Raw genomic sequence first — 15986 nt, forward strand, 5'->3', positions numbered from 1 at the left:
GTCTGTAATTCTAGCACTTTGGGAGGCCGAGGCAGGCAGATCACATGAGGTCGTGTGAAAATACAAAAAATTAGCCAGGCATGGTGGCAGGCATCTGGAATCCCAGCTACTCGGGAGGCTGAGGCAGGAGAATTGCTTGAACCCAGGAGGTAGAAGTTGCAGTGAGCCGAGATTATGCCACTGCATTCCAGCCTGGGCAACAGAGTGAAATTCTATCTCAAACAAAAACAAAAACAAAAACAAAAACAAAAACAAAAACAAAAAAGGATAGTTTTTAAATCCCCAAGAAACATGGCAAGACTTGAGTTACAGAGTCAGGGGCTAATATTCGAAAATGAGGACCTCTCCTTCTGAAGAACTCTGCATATCTGCAGGCTCACCGTTTAAAGAAACAGGTGGATTCTCCTTTTAACTATAGATCATCTTTTAGATCCACCTTTTGAACTATGATGGTATGTGTGTACAGCTTTGAGTGGTTATGTGAGTATGGGAAAATATAAATATTAATTATCTGGATGACAGAAATACATGTGGCTTTTATTTTTTTCTTTATGCTTTCTGAATTTCCCAAATTATCTAGAACCCTAAGCAAATTAACAAAAGTTGTTTTTATTCTTCTACCTATATAAGGGAGAACAAGCATTATGACAGCATGTAAAAGACAAGCCTATAACTATAAACCACTAGGTTGCTTTTACCAGTCCTAGCAAACAATTCTAAAATAAGAATATTTATTTATTTACTTAAAAATTAAGGAGACGGGATCCGGCTCGATGGCTCATGCCTGTAATCCCAGCACTTTGGGAGGCCAAGACGGACGGATCACGAGGTCAGGAGTTCAAAACCAGACTGGCCAACATGGTGAAATCTCGTCTCTCTTTAAAAAAAAAAAAAAAAAAAAAAATGAGACGGGTACAGTGGCTCACGCCTGTAAGCCCAGCACTTTTGGGAGGCTGAGGTGAGAGAATCACTAAAGCCCAGGAGTTCAAGACTCTGACTCTAAAACAATTTTTTAAAATTAGCTGGGCATGGTGGCATATGCTTGTAGCTCTAGCTACTCAGGAGGAGAGGTGGGAGGATTGCTTGAGCACAGGAAGGTGAGTCTGTAGTGAGCAGTGATCGCATCACTGCAATTCAGCCTGGGCAATAGAGCCAGAGCCCATCTTGAAAAAAATTATAAAAAATAAAAACTTACAATTAAGAGTTTACTATATTTTATAAACCAACATACCAAAATTAAATATTTCTACAGGTTTTGATCTAACACATCCTTTTGATAAATATTTTCTTTATAGTATAAACGGGGCAAATATATATAAACTTAAGAACTATTAATACTAACAATTCAAACCTATCTGGTAGAGTCAAACAAAGTGCTCATTCATTTCATATCTCCTAAGTTTCTAGATTAGAAAGCCACTAACCCATTAGATTTTCCTCAATTTCCATTACCTGAACAAAGGAAGCAGGAAGCTAACTACTACATAAAGTGAACTAGAGCTAAGTTTATTTTTTCCACAAAATAGAACAATATAACAATGAAGTCCAAAAGTGAAGTTGGTAACAATTTCCTTCTTCCATGGAGGTACAAATTTTAAAGCACAGTACTGAGAGTATCATACATTTGAAAGCTCACATATTCATTTAGCACATTCCTCCCCAACTTTCCCATGTCTTTTAAAGGTTTTTACAGCTTGCTTCCATTGTAAGCTGCCTCTAGAAATTTTGTCTTTTTGTGGAAAGAGACAGAGTTTACGAAATAATTTCTGTATAAAAAATTTCAGGCCAGGCTCAGTGACTCATGCCTGTAATCCCAGCACTTTGGGAGGCTGAGGCAGCTGGACTACTGGGGGCCAGGAGTTTACAAGCCTGGCCAACACAGCAAAACCTTAAAGTGCAAAAATTAGCTAGGCCTGGTGGTGCGCACCTGTAATCCCAGGTACAAGGGAGGCTGAGGCAAGAGAATCACTTGAACCCAGGAGGCAGAGGTCGCAGTGAGCTGAGATCGTGCCATTGCACTCCAGTCTGGACAACAGAGCAAGACTCCGTCTCAAAAATTAATAAATAAATTAATAAATAAGTAATTCAACCTTAAAGGGAAGTAAAACATTTCTTTCTCTAACAAGACTCATCCTGTTTGGTAGGAAGACTACCAAAAGAAATAAGCAGTACTTATTTCTTGTTAAAACAATGATAGCATCCTAGGACATATCAGTGGTTACAGATATGAAAAATAAAAGCATAAATACAGGAATTATGCCACCTAAAGTTTTTGGGACAACGTTTTTAAAAAGTGAATGGAGGCAGCTTGGAGACTGTTAGTTTTGAAGAATGACAAATAATAGTATTTAAACTAAGGTGGCAAATGTGGGTTCAGAAACAGTAAAATATCTTTTTCATTTTTAATCAATTATTTTTATACCCTTAATTCTGTACGTATAGATGAACCACCTAATCTTTGCTATGTGCCTACTCACATAAAGTGGAATTAACATCTTGGTTCTCCTAAAAAAAAGTCTTTGTTTCTAGACAGAGGTTCCCAGAGAGACATTAGCAAACAAAATTGGCAGTTGACTGCTATTCTGTATTCATCACAAGCCAGTCACAAGTTAGAGTCTCTGAGCATTATAATGTTTACTCCTCAGTAAAAATATTACCTTTATGTTCCACGTAAGGCTCCATATCCAAAATTTCTGAGAAGCCAATGTAGGTATTCAGTTTTTTCTTATGTCCAGTTTGCCTAATCAAGAGGAAAGCTGATTTTATTTATATTTAAGCAATCATAATACAATATATAAGCTCTATTAACTATTTCAGTAAACTGAACAGTAGTTAGCTTTCACTTAACAATCTTCCTCTAAAACCTGTACAATTTTTTTTTTTTTTTTTTTTTTTTTTTTTTTGAGATGGAGTTTCGCTCTTGTTACCCAGGCTGGAGTGCAATGGCGCGATCTCGGCTCACCGCAACCTCCGCCTCCTGGGCTCAGGCAATTCTCCTGCCTCAGCCTCCTGAGTAGCTGGGATTACAGGCACGTGCCACCATGCCCAGCTAATTTTTTGTATCTTTAGTAGAGACGGGGTTTCACCATGTTGACCAGGATGGTCTCGATCTCTCGACCTCGTGATCCACCCGCCTCAGCCTCCCAAAGTGCTGGGATTACAGGCTTGAGCCACCGCGCCCGGCTAAACCTGTACAATTAAAAGTAAACAGAATATTGGTTTATAGATGGACAAATAATAATAGGTTAAAAAATGTGAATTCAGGCCAGGCACAGTGGCTCACGCCTGTAATCCCAGCACTTTGGGAGGCCAAGGCGGGTGAATCATGAGGTCAGGCGATCAAGACCAGCCTGACCAATACAGTGAAACCCCATCTTGTCTAAAAATACAAAACATTTGCTGGGCATAGTGGCGAGTGCCTGTAGTCCTAGCTACTCGAGAGGTTGAGGCAGGAGAATCGCTTGAACCTGGGAGACAGAGGTTGCAGTGAGTCGAAATTGCGCTACTGCACTCTAGCCCTGGCAACAGTGCAAGACTCCATCTCAAAAAAAAAACGTGAATTCAAAGTGCTGATTCCAAACACAGCTTATTTTTCGCAAGTTTCAACTTAATCACAAAAGAAACAAATTCTGCTTTATAAAAGACATGCACATGTGCTAACACTGCCTTGATTTTGATTATAAAATGAAAAGTACAGTCCATGGGTGTAATGATTACAAAATTTATTCTATTTAAAATATCAGTACAGAAGGTCAGGGTAATTCAGTTCCTTGCAGTTTTTCTTTTTCTTTTTCCCTGAGACGGAGTTTCATTCTTATTGCCCAAGAATTCTTTATTCTACTTTTTGAGAATAAAAAATGTAAGAATTTTTTACCTGTCTAGTTATCAACTCTATATGGCTGGCTCCTTTAAAATTTTTATGATAAAATCATGAAATATTGACATTTCAAAATGGCAAGCTCCATCTATAACGTTCATTCTCAAATCTAGAGTTTCAAATTATAATCATTTTATCATCTCATCTATCTATGGTAAAGTCTGTACATATTAGCACATAATGAACAACAAAGCTACTATTTGCACACATTTACCTGTCAAAGACAAAACGCATGAGCTGCAAGTTGAGAGTGCAAGGAAGGCTAAGAAGTCGAATCTTTCTTGTTGCATTCTGTTTGCTTTGACAGTTCTCGCAAAAATAGCGATTGTCTCCCTCTAATTTTTCTTCCTGATCAGGAATAAGACACATTAATTTTAAAAAGAAGATGGGCTTAAAACAAGTGATAAAACTCTTTCATTTTAGTTAATAACTCTCACTTAAGCTATTTAACAATAGCTGCTATAAATAATGGACACACAAAAGTAATGGGAACTGCTCAGCAGTGATATTATCAATTTGTATACAATGATATTTAAGACCGATGTGCCTGTTTCCCAAACATATGATGTTGAAAATGCTTGTTTTAGGTTATTTACCTTGGTAGTCCCATGTTCTTGGGAATTCTAATGTAGGTTTTAAAAAGAAACGTCACATGTATTTTGACGCACATTAATTTAAAAACAGCAAAAAGGCTGGGCAGCATGGCTTATGCCTGTAATCCCAGCACTTTGGGAGGCTGAGGTGGGCGGATCACTTGAGGCCAGGAATTCAAGACCTGGCCACCATGGTAAAACCCCATCTCTAATAAAAATACAAAAATTAGCCAGGCGTGGTGGTGTACACCTGTGGTCCCAGCTAGTCGGGAGGCTGAGACATGAGAATCACTTGAACCTGGGAGGCATAGCTTGCAGTGAGCTTAGATTACACCTCTGCACTCCAGCCTGGTACAAAGAGTGAGACTACATCTTGAAAAAATGAAAAAAAGGCCAGGCCCGGTGGCTCATGCCTGTAATCCCAGAGATCACATCATTGCACTACAGCCTGGTGACAGAGCAAGACTCAGTCAGTCAGTCAGTCACAGACAGATAGACAGATAGATAAAAAATGGGGGGTGGTAGTAAAAACTATACATGGGCACCAGAATACAAAATTATATACATATTTGGTTAAAATTCCGGAAACACATTCATGAGACAAAGCTAAAAAGAAACGTGTAGAAAAATCAAATATTTTCGCTGATAGTGGTTTCTTTTTAAAATTTGCCTCGGCCACGTGCAGTGGGTCGCGCCCATAATCCCAGCCCTTTGAGAGGCTGAGGTGGGCGAATCACGAGGTCTGAAGTTCAAGCCCAGCCTGGCCAACATGGTGAAACCCTGTGTCTACTAAAAATACAAAAAAATTAGCTGGGCACAGTGGTAGGTACGTATAATCCCAGCTACTCAGGAGGCTGAGGCAGGAGAATCACTTGAACCTGGAAGGCAAAAGGTTTCAGTGAGCTGAGATTGCACAATTACACTCCAGCCCAGATGACCGTGCGAGACTCTGTCTCAAAAATAATAATTAATAAATAAAATTTGCCTTTATATTTCTATAAAGCTAACTGCAGCCAATCACAGCTAACCGAAGCCTCAAACTCCTGAGCTCAAGCTTTTTGCACAGTATTACTTAAGTAATGCAATACTGGTACCATCATCTTTTCACTTGGCTCCCAGGATACTAGTCACACTTTCCTCCTAATTCACGCATTCCTTCACAGCCTCCGGTGCCAGCTGCTCCTACCTCCCTGATCCCTAACATTTGAATGTCCCAGGACTCAGTCCTTGTCTCTCTCCCACTCTCTTGGTGATTTTATCCAGCCACGACTTCTCCCTGGAACTATACCACTCAAATGTAACATGCTCAAAGCCAGCCCTGCTCCTCCCAGGTCCTCCCCATCTCAGAGCAATTCCATTCTTTTAGTTGATCAGGCCAAAAACCTTAGTAATCCTTGACTCTTACTCTCCATGTCCACTCTGCAAATTTTTTTTAAAAACTTTTTTTTAAAAACAGATGAGGTCAGCCGGGCTCAGTGGCTCAAGCCTGTAATCTCAGCACTTTGGGAGGCCGAGGCGGGTGGATCACGAGGTTGAGAGATCGAGACCATCCTGGTCAACATGGTGAAACCCCGTCTCTACTAAAAATACAAAAAACTAGCTGGGCATAGTGGCGCGTGCCTGTAATCCCAGCTACTCAGGAGGCTGAGGCAGGAGAATTGCCTGAGCCCAGGAGGTGGAGGTTGCGGTGAGCCGAGATCGCGCCATTGCACTCCAGCCTGGGTAACAAGAGCGAAACTCCGTCTCAAAAAAAAAAAAAAAAAAAAAAAAAAAAACAGATGAGGTCTTGCTCTGTCACCAAGGCTGGAGTGCAGTGGTGCAATCATAGCTAATGATAGCCTCAAACTCCTGAGCTCAGGCAATTTTCCCGCCTCAGCCTCCTGAATCGCTGGGACCATAGCTGTTCAACACCATGATTGGTTCATTCTTTTATTTTTTGCAAAGACGGTCTATCACTATGTTACCTAGACTGGTCTCGAACTCCTGGTCTCTAGTGATCCTACTGTCTCAGCTTGTAAAGCGCTGGGATTATAAATGTAAGCCATCACAACCAGCCCCAGCCTGTAAATTCTAACTGCTCTTAGAAAATGTATCTAAAAGCCAAAGAGTGGTTATCACCTCTTCAGTTAACCCATGGTCCAAGCCACCATGCACTCCTCTCTGCCCTTAACCCATTCTCAGCCTATTCTCAAGACAGCACCCACAGTTAACCTGTTAAAACAGACTGCATCACTCATATGCATACGACGCTGATGACATCTCAACCTCACCCAGAGTAAAAGTCAAACTTCTGACCAAGGTTCACCAGGCCCTATCTGATAAACCTTCTAACTGACTTCATCTTCTATCATTCTCCCTTTGCTTATTCACTTCAGCCACATCCACCCACACCCCCTCAACCCCCTACCTCGTTCCTTAATCCACCAGGCACATTCTCATCTGGAGCTCTGCTCAGGACACTCTTTTCCTTGATTCTTACGACGCTCACCGCTTTGCTTTCAACCACTTTATTACAAATTGCCCCCACCCCACCCTACTCCCTAGCACATTGCCCAGTACCACCTTCCCTGCTTTCTTTTTCTCCACAGCACTTACTACAGTTGACCCACTATATATTCTAACTTTATTTATTTTACTGTCCCTCCCTGGTGTCCACACCACTACTTTATAGGCTCCATAAAGGCTAATCCCCAACAGCTGAAACAGTGTCTGACACAGAGTAAGCACTCAATAAATATTCAGCTAAATGAATTCAATGACTATTTCAGGCATGCTCTGGATGAGCTGAGGAAGTCAGAAAGCACAAAAATATCTGAAGACAGCTAGCTGGATAATAAGCTTGTCTATTATGCTACGTATATATTCCTGCTTGACAACAAAGAGTTCCTCTTAGCAGTTTTCCACTCAGAACAGAAAGGAATCACTTAATTATCTCCACATGAATCTAAATATACAGAAAGCAGAAAGACCATGTCAATGTAAAAAAGTTTTATATTTAACACATTCTAGTTTTCATTGCAAAAAGGTAAATTATCTTTACGATAACCGAGCTTAGCATTCTTTCAATAGCCCACTACCCACAATCACAGAATAATATCTTTTGACACATACATAACTTTACATATAAAATAACTTGAAATAACCAAAATCATTTTTAAGACACAGCCTGCTCTGGTACTTCATAAAGTTTCTTCTGGATCATTACACAAACACAGACGCTTCTTATGTAGAAAAAGCTGACACAATAAAAGCGCTAGCCACTAAATCAAAAAATCCTTCAGAATAACATTTAACTGTTAATGGACCAATATAATATATACACCAAAATTTGAATACCTTCAAAAATTCCGAGATACAATCTGTTAACTGTTTGTGGCCTTGGATATTTAACTCCAGTTCATAAAATTTTGATAAAAGCTTAGATTCTCTGCCACACTGGTTGCAACTATAATAAAATGACAAAATTCAGATCAGAGTGGGGAAAGCAAGAAAGTTCTATTGGAGTACATTCTAGAAAGATGGAAAAAGGCATTTATAATCTTAACTAATTCTCTTTCACATAAATTACTTGCTATGTATACTAAAAATGAAATAAAAACAGAAAGTGACTGGTGAGGCTAAGTATTCGTTGGGAAATTTTCTTAATATAAATTTAACAGGTACAAGTATGGGTTTGTTACATGAATATAACATACAGTGGTGAAGTCTACGTTTTAATGTAACCATCACCCAAATGTTGTACACTGTACTCATGGGAACTTTTAAGGAGGCATTTTACATTTACTTTTAGTATTCTAGCCAGCTCCAATCTTACTCTTTAGCTCACACCACACAGCCAATAAAGCAAGGGCAGATGGCAAGAGCTTACCCAGACACAGTTCCTAAAACCTGGATGGGTTCAAATGCAATTACCAAGTCACTTGTTTACATGTTCGCATGGAAATGTATTACTATAAATATTTCAGGTCCCATGATAACCCACTAAAGCTATAACCAGGAACTGCACTGAAAAATAGTTAACATGAGTAACTGTTTCAGAATGAAATGTACCATGAAAAAGTCGAAACAGACTTACACAGTTACATAGGCATATTCTCCACAGAACTGCTGTTGAACAATGTTCCGCACATCTGGATTCTTTTGTTTAGACAAAGTATCTTCCAATAGAGACATAAACAGCTTTGAAAATTCTTGAGCATCCTTCAAGTTTAGGTTAATGAAAAGAAAAATTATTACCTTGCTTTTCAACTTATATTACAAATGGCAATACAATCAACATTCCAGAAACTGCCTATACTTTCAACTCAGCATTTTCAAACAGGGGCTACTGCTGTGTTCAATCGGTTTGTGCCCACATATGAATTTCCATAAATGGAATCAAGTATAATGTATAACATACTAGACAGTAATTAAAGGCTTTCATTCAAAATAGAAAGAAATTAATTTTTAAAAAGCATTCTACTTAATCTCCCTTTATAAACATTCTAAGGAATGCATAGGTACCTCTGAATATTAAAAAATAAAAAAAAAAATATATATAGTTCTTACCTGCTGTTGCCCAGTGTCCAGGCCCAAGGCTTTAACAAATCCTGATGGATCAATGTATCGCCTATTACTGTTTTGTAACAAGGCAAACAAGTACTGGAGGTGCTCACAAATTGTTTGAGGCTCATAATCTATTGAAAGAAAAATATAAATTTGCCTTTTTTTTTAAGTTGCTACTTTTCTTTTTTAAAAATGGTACTTCCTCTTCACGTGAGAACATAAACACCCTTACATCCAAACTATATTAATACTTTATTATCATTTTAAAACTTAGAAATAGACTGAGCTCAGTGGCTCATGCCTGTAATCCCAGCACTTTGGGAGGCCAATTAAGGCAGATCACTTGCTTGAGATCTGAACCAGAGCCTGGCCAACATGAAGAAACCCATCTCCGCTAAAAAAAATAATAGTAATACAAAATTTAGCTGGGTGTAGTGGAGGGTATCTATAATCCCAACTACTGGGGAGACTGAGGCAGAATTGCTTGAACCCGGGAGGTGTGGAGGTGGCAGTGAGCCGAGACTGCACCACTACACTCCAACCTGGGCGACAGAGCAAGACCCCGTCTGGGAGGGAAAAAAAAAAAAGAAACAGAATCAGCAACCATGTTTTGTGGAAGTCATGAGGCAGCCAGGACCGTCCACACACACTCCTCAAATGCAAGAGCCTACCTGTATCAAAGCAACAACAGCAATCATGACTACAGTGTCTAGTCATGATTACTGAAGTCCAGTTAATTCTAAAGTGCCACAAACAGAACAAAAAACAGGAATCTCAAGCACAGCAATTCACACTTAAGTGAAGAATAACCCTAGAATTTTAGAGTCGCAAGTTTATTGAGCTAGTGCAGGGAGTAGAAATAGAAAGTATGGATCTCAAGAGCCCCAGAGACCTAAGTCTTATCTTCTTTAAGTTATTAACCTATTGCTTCTCAGCTCCAAATCCACCCTTCTCTGCCTGCTCAGTGATGAGAGATGGGCCCTGTAAATAATTCTCCTTTGCCAGTTATCCAGAAGGTAAGGCTTATCAGTGAAGGGCACTGCAGGGTTTGGTTGTGCCTCTCTCACCAGCCTGTTGCAGGTCAGCTTCCTCCAGGGCTCCAGGTTCCTGAACCTAATAGTGGTCAGCAGCTTCCCCAGCACCTCTTCTGATAGCTTCACAGTACATACAGTGCCTCCAGAAAGGCACTTTCTCCAAATGACCACCCTGTGAATGGCCTCTTAGACACTCTTTAAGGGGACTCTGTAGGGGGTTCCAGGGCCCAGCACCTTCTCATGGACAGTTTCCAGTAGGAATGCCCAGGGAGGGATCTCAGCACTTTTTCAGCCACCCAGTGTATCCCAGCAGTGTCCAAAGAGGTCTGGATCTCAAGCCTGGGCCATGGGGATGGCAGATTCTTCCTTGGATGTTCCCTTTCAGCCCCATGGACACAGGCTGTTTCCTGTATCTGCTGTCCTTATATTCTTTAAAATCATCTTTAATCTTTAACTCTTATTAACCAATTCCTCATTTCTCTAATTCCCTGTTGTTAATTCTCAGCTTTCCCTTTTCAAATTATTGTGTAGCTTCTGTCTTCTAATTGGACTCTAAATATTTCTACTTACTACCAACTGTGGCTTTCAGCAAGTCAATATATCATCTGCAAAATAAAAATTAAATATTACTCCTTAGGCTACAAAAGCATTGCAGGTAGATAAAAGCTATTCAAGACCTGGTGCTGTGACTCATGCCTATAATCTCAGCACTCTGGGAGACCAAGGAAGCCGGATTGATTTAACTCAGGAATTCAAGACCAGTCTGGGAAACATGGTAAAACCCTGTCTCAAGAACTAAAGCAGATCTACAAGAAAAAAACAAACAAGCCCATTCAAAAATGGGCGAAGGATATGAACAGATACTTTACAAAAGAAGACATACAGGAGGCCAACAAACATATGAAAAAATGCTCATGATCACTGGTCATCAGAGAAATGCAAATCAAAACCACATTGAGATACCATCTCACACCAGTTAGAATGGCGATCATTAAAAAATCGGGAAACAACAGATGCTGGAGAGGATGTGGAGAAATAGGAACACTTTTACACTGTTGGTGGGAATGTAAATTAATTCAACCATTGTGGAAGATAGTGTGGTGATTCCTCAAGGACCTAAAAATAGAAATCCCATTTGACCCAGCAATCCCATTACTGGGTATATATCCAAAGGATTATAAATCATTCTACTACAAGGACACGTGCACACGAACGTTCATTGCAGCACTGTTTACAATAGCAAAGACCTGGAACCAACCCAAATGCCCAACGATGATAGACTGGATAGGGAAAATGTGGTACATATACACCATGGAATATTATGCAGCCATCAAAAACGATGAGTTCACGTCCTTTATAGGGACATGGATGAACCTGGAAACCATCATTCTCAGCAAACTGACACAAGAGCAGAAAATCAAACACCGTATATTCTCGCTCATAGGCGGGTGTTGAACAATGAGAACACATGGACACAGGGAGGGGAGCACTACACACTGGGGTCCGTTGGGGGGAAATGGGGGAGGGGAGGGGGGGTGGGGAGGTGGGAAGAGATAGCATGGGGAGAAATGACAGATACAGGTGAGGGGACGGAAGGCAGCAAAGCACACTGCCATGTGTGTACCTATGCAAAACAATCCTGCATGTTCATCACATGTACCCCAAAACCTAAAATGCAATTAAAAAAAAAAAAAAAATTAGCAAGAGGTGGTGGTGCACATCTGTAGTTCCAGCTACTTGGGGGGCTGTGGCAGGAGGATTGGTTGAGCCTAGGAGGTTAAGGCTGCAGTGAGCTGTGTTCACACCAGGCTGGGTGAAAATGTGAGACCGTGTCTCAAAAAACAAACAACAACAACAAAAAAAACCTTTTCCTGTTCAAATTATTACGTAGCTTCTGTCTTCTAATCAGACTCTCAATATTTATGTCCTTACTACCTATTGTGGCTTTCGGCAAATCAATATATCATCTGTAAAATAAAGATAAAATATACTCCTTGGGGTGCAAAGGCTTTGCGGACTGGTAAAAGCTACTCAAAGACTGGCACCATGGGTCATGCCTGTAATCCAACGCTTTTGGAAGCCAAGACAGGAGGATCGCTTGAGGCCAGAAATTCAAGACCAGCCTGGACAACAGAACAAGACCGTCTCTATAAAAAAAATAAGTTTAGGCCAGGCATGGTGGCTCATGCCTGTAATCCCAGAACTCTGGGAGGCCGAGGCAGGTGGATCACCTGAGGCCAGGGAGTTCAAGACCAGCCTGACCAACAGGGAGAAATCCTACCTCTACTAAAATATAAAATTAGCCAGGCATGGTGGCTCATGCCTATAATCCCAGCTACTCGGGAGGCTCCTGCAGGAGAATCTCTTGAATCTGGGAGGCGGACGTTGCGGTGAGCCAAGACTGCACCATTGCACTCCAGCCTGGGCAACAAGAGTGAAATTCCACCTCAAAAAATAAAAATAAAAATAAAAATGTTTAGGCCTAACACAGTGGCTCACACCTGTAATCCCAGCACTTTGGAAGGCTGAGGCAAGTGGATCACTTGAGGTCAAGAGTTCGAGACTACCCTGGCCAACACAGTGAAACCCTGACTCTATTAAAAATACGAATGTTAGCCAGGTGTGGTGGCCAGCAGCTGTAATCCTAAGTACTCAAGGGTCTGAGGCAGGAGAATCACTTCAGCCCAGGAGGCGGAGGTTGCAGTGAGTCACTGTAGTCCAGCATGGGCAATAGAGCAAGACTCAAAAACCAAAAAAAAAAAAAAAAAAAAAAAGATGATGCTGTTTAAAAAAATGTTCAGGAAGAGAGCTCTCCCCGACCCCTTTCCGCCCACCTTTTTCTTTTTGGATGTCGTCTTCCAGCCTGTAGTCACTACAGGTGCTTGGACATAAGTAGAGTGCCTGCCGAAGCTCCAAGTTGAGAAACCACACTTGAAGAAACGTGTTGACGTAACAAGTGGCTCCAAGGTTAGTCAGGCCGACAAATGAGTTCTACAAAAATACAAAATTTACAATTATAAAATCCATTTTTCTTTAAACAACAAATTGCTAAGCATTATTCTTAAATTTTCAATTAAAAATTTGTAAGACTGTCACAACCAACATGGTATAGCCACCTTAAGTTTCTCTTGGCTGGAGGGGGGGGCATAATTTTCATGAGAGCCCCATTTTGGGTTGGCCACAGGAGTGAAAAAGACTTCGGACAGCATCACTGCTCATCTCTAGCATATCGTCTTCTCCAGCCACTTAAATCTAAAATTAGAACAGTGGATTCTAGAAAAGATCGGTTTTGAACAAGCGTATATAGGCTTTACGTCTGCTGTATTTCTAAGCTGCCAGCATTCAGTAGAATGACAAAGTAAAACTTATGCAGAAAACTTCCTTTACAGTCTATACAGATTTTTGAAAGATTGGGGGCAGTAGAGGGAATTGGTTACAACTTTTTCCAAAGATAAGATTGAGAATTCCTGACCTTACAAAGAATTATTCTTTTATTAAACTATCTAGACAACAAACTAGAATATTTTGTGAATGCTAAGCTTTATGTTTAGAAAATTTCATGTATATTTTTTAAAAGCAACATTATATATAAAATACAAAGCCAGGCCAGGCACGGTGGCTCAAGCCTGTAATCCCAGCACTCTGGGAGGCTGAGGCGGGTGGATCACGAGGTCAAGAGATCGAGACCATCCTGGTCAACATGGTGAAACCCCGTCTCTACTAAAAATACAAAAAATTAGCTGGGCATGGTGGCGCGTGCCTGTAATCCCAGCTACTCAGGAGGCTGAGGCAGGAGAATTGCCTGAACCCTGGAGGCGGAGGTTGCGGTGAGCCGAGATCGCGCCATTGCACTCCAGCCTGGGTAACAAGACTGAAACTCCATCTCAAAAAAAAAAAAAAAAAAATACAAACCCTAGAAAGCAAAATGCCATCATTATCAGTTTGTTCCCTTGAATTACCATCTCCTTTAAAAAGACTTTAGTATTCTGTGATACTGAGCAGGAAAAAAAAGACTTTAAAAGAGTTTGAAATAAAACATGCAATGTTAAAGCAAACATAGAATCAGCATTCAAACTAAAAGTATTATTAAAAGGCTTACTGAATTATGCAGCTGCCTGTTTTAAAGCATACCATTAAAAACTGTTCTAATTCAAGTGGCTTAGAGTCTTAAGTTCTACTATTTATCTTAAAGTTGCACAGGTTACCTGAAATCAGTAGTGTTTTCTGATCACAGGCCCAAAACAAAAGCAAAAACAAAGACAAAAAAAAATAGCATATAGCAATCGCTTTAAAAATGATGGTTTACCTTTTTTCTCCTCTCACAGTTGGGATCATCGATGTTATGAAAACTATTTTCATCTATTTCTCCTAACCAAATATGCTCACCAATACCAACCAAGCAATTCGGATTTCCTTTGCAGTTTCGTCTAAGGAAAAAAAAATGTTTAATTTTTAAAAGACTGTAGTTTCATAAGAGATACGCAAATTAAAACTACAATGAGATACCATTTCTCATCTATAAATTAGCAAAAGTGAGAAAGCGTAAGACACTCCGTTTGTGAGGCTATGGAGAAGTAAGCCTCACAAAACCACAAAGACAACTACCTTTAGACCTAGCAATCTCATTCCTGAGGATTCACCTGTAAGACATACCTCCAACAATGCAAAATCTCATGCATAAGGTTATTCCTTACAGCACTGTGATAACTGCAAAATATTGGAAACAACCCAAGTGCCAAAACAGACGATATGTTACATTTACATGACAGTGCTATGCAACAGTAAAACACCCACACACACACAGCATGGAAAAGGTCTCTATGAACAGATGTGGAGTACTTTCCAGGACACATTATTAAGTGAAAAAAGCAAAGTGCAAAGGAATATCTCTAGTATACTGTTTTTATGTCTAAGAAATACATAAGAGAATATACATATACATATACCTGATCATTGCGAACAAAAAGAAACACAAGATAAGCCAGAGACTAATGAAATTGGTTACTTACAGAGCATGAGTGGGAATAAGGTTAAAATAAAATGTACTGTTTCGGCCAGTGCAGTGGCTTACACCTGTAATCCCAGCACTTTGGGAGGCCAAGGCAGGAAGATCATGAGGTCAGGAGCTCGAGACTAGACCAGCCTGGCCAACATGGTAAAACCCCGTCTCTACTAAAAATGCAAAAATAAGCCCGGCGTGGTGGTGCGGGCCTGTAATCCCAGCTACTCAGGAGGCTCAGGCAGGAGAATTGCTTGAAGTTGGGACCTGAAGGTTGCAGCGAGCCAAGACTGAGCCACTAAACTCCATCCTGGGTGACAGAGCAAGACTCTGTCTTGGGGGAGAAAAAAAACAAGAAAACATACCTTTTCCTGTAATGTACAATTTGGGACCATGTGAATGTTTCTCACACTACTTCATGCACACACACAAATGAAACTAAATCAACTGGCTGGACGTGGTGGCTCACGCCTGTAATCCCAGCACTTTGGGAAGCCAAAGCAGGTACATCACTTGAGGTCAGGAGTTTGAGGCCAGCCTCGACAACATGGTGAAACCTTGTCTCTACTAGAAATACAAAAAATAGCCAGGTGTGGAGGTGCGTATCTGTAATTCCAACCAGACTGAAGACTGGAGGCTGAGGCTAGAGAATCACTTGAACCCGGAGACAGAGGTTGCAGTGAGCCAAGATCGTACCACTGCACTACGGCCTCAGCAACAGAGGGAGACCGTCTCCAAAAAAACAGAATAAAGAAAGAAAAGAAAAAAAAAGGCCAGGCGCGGTGGCTCAAGCCTGTAATCCCAGCACTTTGGGAGGCCGAGGCGGGTGGATCACAAGGTCGAGAGATCGAGACCAACCTGGTCAACATGGTGAAACCCCGTCTCTACTAAAAATACAAAAAATTAGCTGGGCATGGTGGCGCGTGCCTGTAATCCCA

The 15986-nt window shown here is 40.6% G+C and overlaps 1 protein-coding gene across 7 annotated transcripts in view; it reads right to left on the reverse strand.

Annotated features, from left to right (window-relative positions):
- The window catches only part of USP48 (ubiquitin specific peptidase 48), a 103863-nt gene that overhangs the window by 65371 nt on the left and 22506 nt on the right, over nucleotides 1–15986 (reverse strand). For 6 of the 7 annotated variants that reach the window (XM_039474155.2, XM_039474154.2, XM_074380250.1 and 3 more), the window contains exons 2-8: nucleotides 14356–14476; nucleotides 12884–13040; nucleotides 9019–9146; nucleotides 8546–8670; nucleotides 7807–7915; nucleotides 4092–4225; nucleotides 2658–2740 (exon numbers count right to left, since the gene is read on the reverse strand). In XM_039474155.2, coding sequence (XP_039330089.1) covers nucleotides 2658–2740; nucleotides 4092–4225; nucleotides 7807–7915; nucleotides 8546–8670; nucleotides 9019–9146; nucleotides 12884–13040; nucleotides 14356–14476 — 857 coding nt within the window. Of the gene's footprint in view, nucleotides 1–2657; nucleotides 2741–4091; nucleotides 4226–7806; nucleotides 7916–8545; nucleotides 8671–9018; nucleotides 9147–12883; nucleotides 13041–13165; nucleotides 13728–14355; nucleotides 14477–15986 lie in introns of those variants that run through there. The other variant, XM_074380248.1, reaches the window with a different exon arrangement.

Source organism: Saimiri boliviensis, chromosome 11 (genome assembly GCF_048565385.1).
Source record: "Saimiri boliviensis isolate mSaiBol1 chromosome 11, mSaiBol1.pri, whole genome shotgun sequence".
NCBI lineage: Eukaryota > Metazoa > Chordata > Mammalia > Primates > Cebidae > Saimiri > Saimiri boliviensis.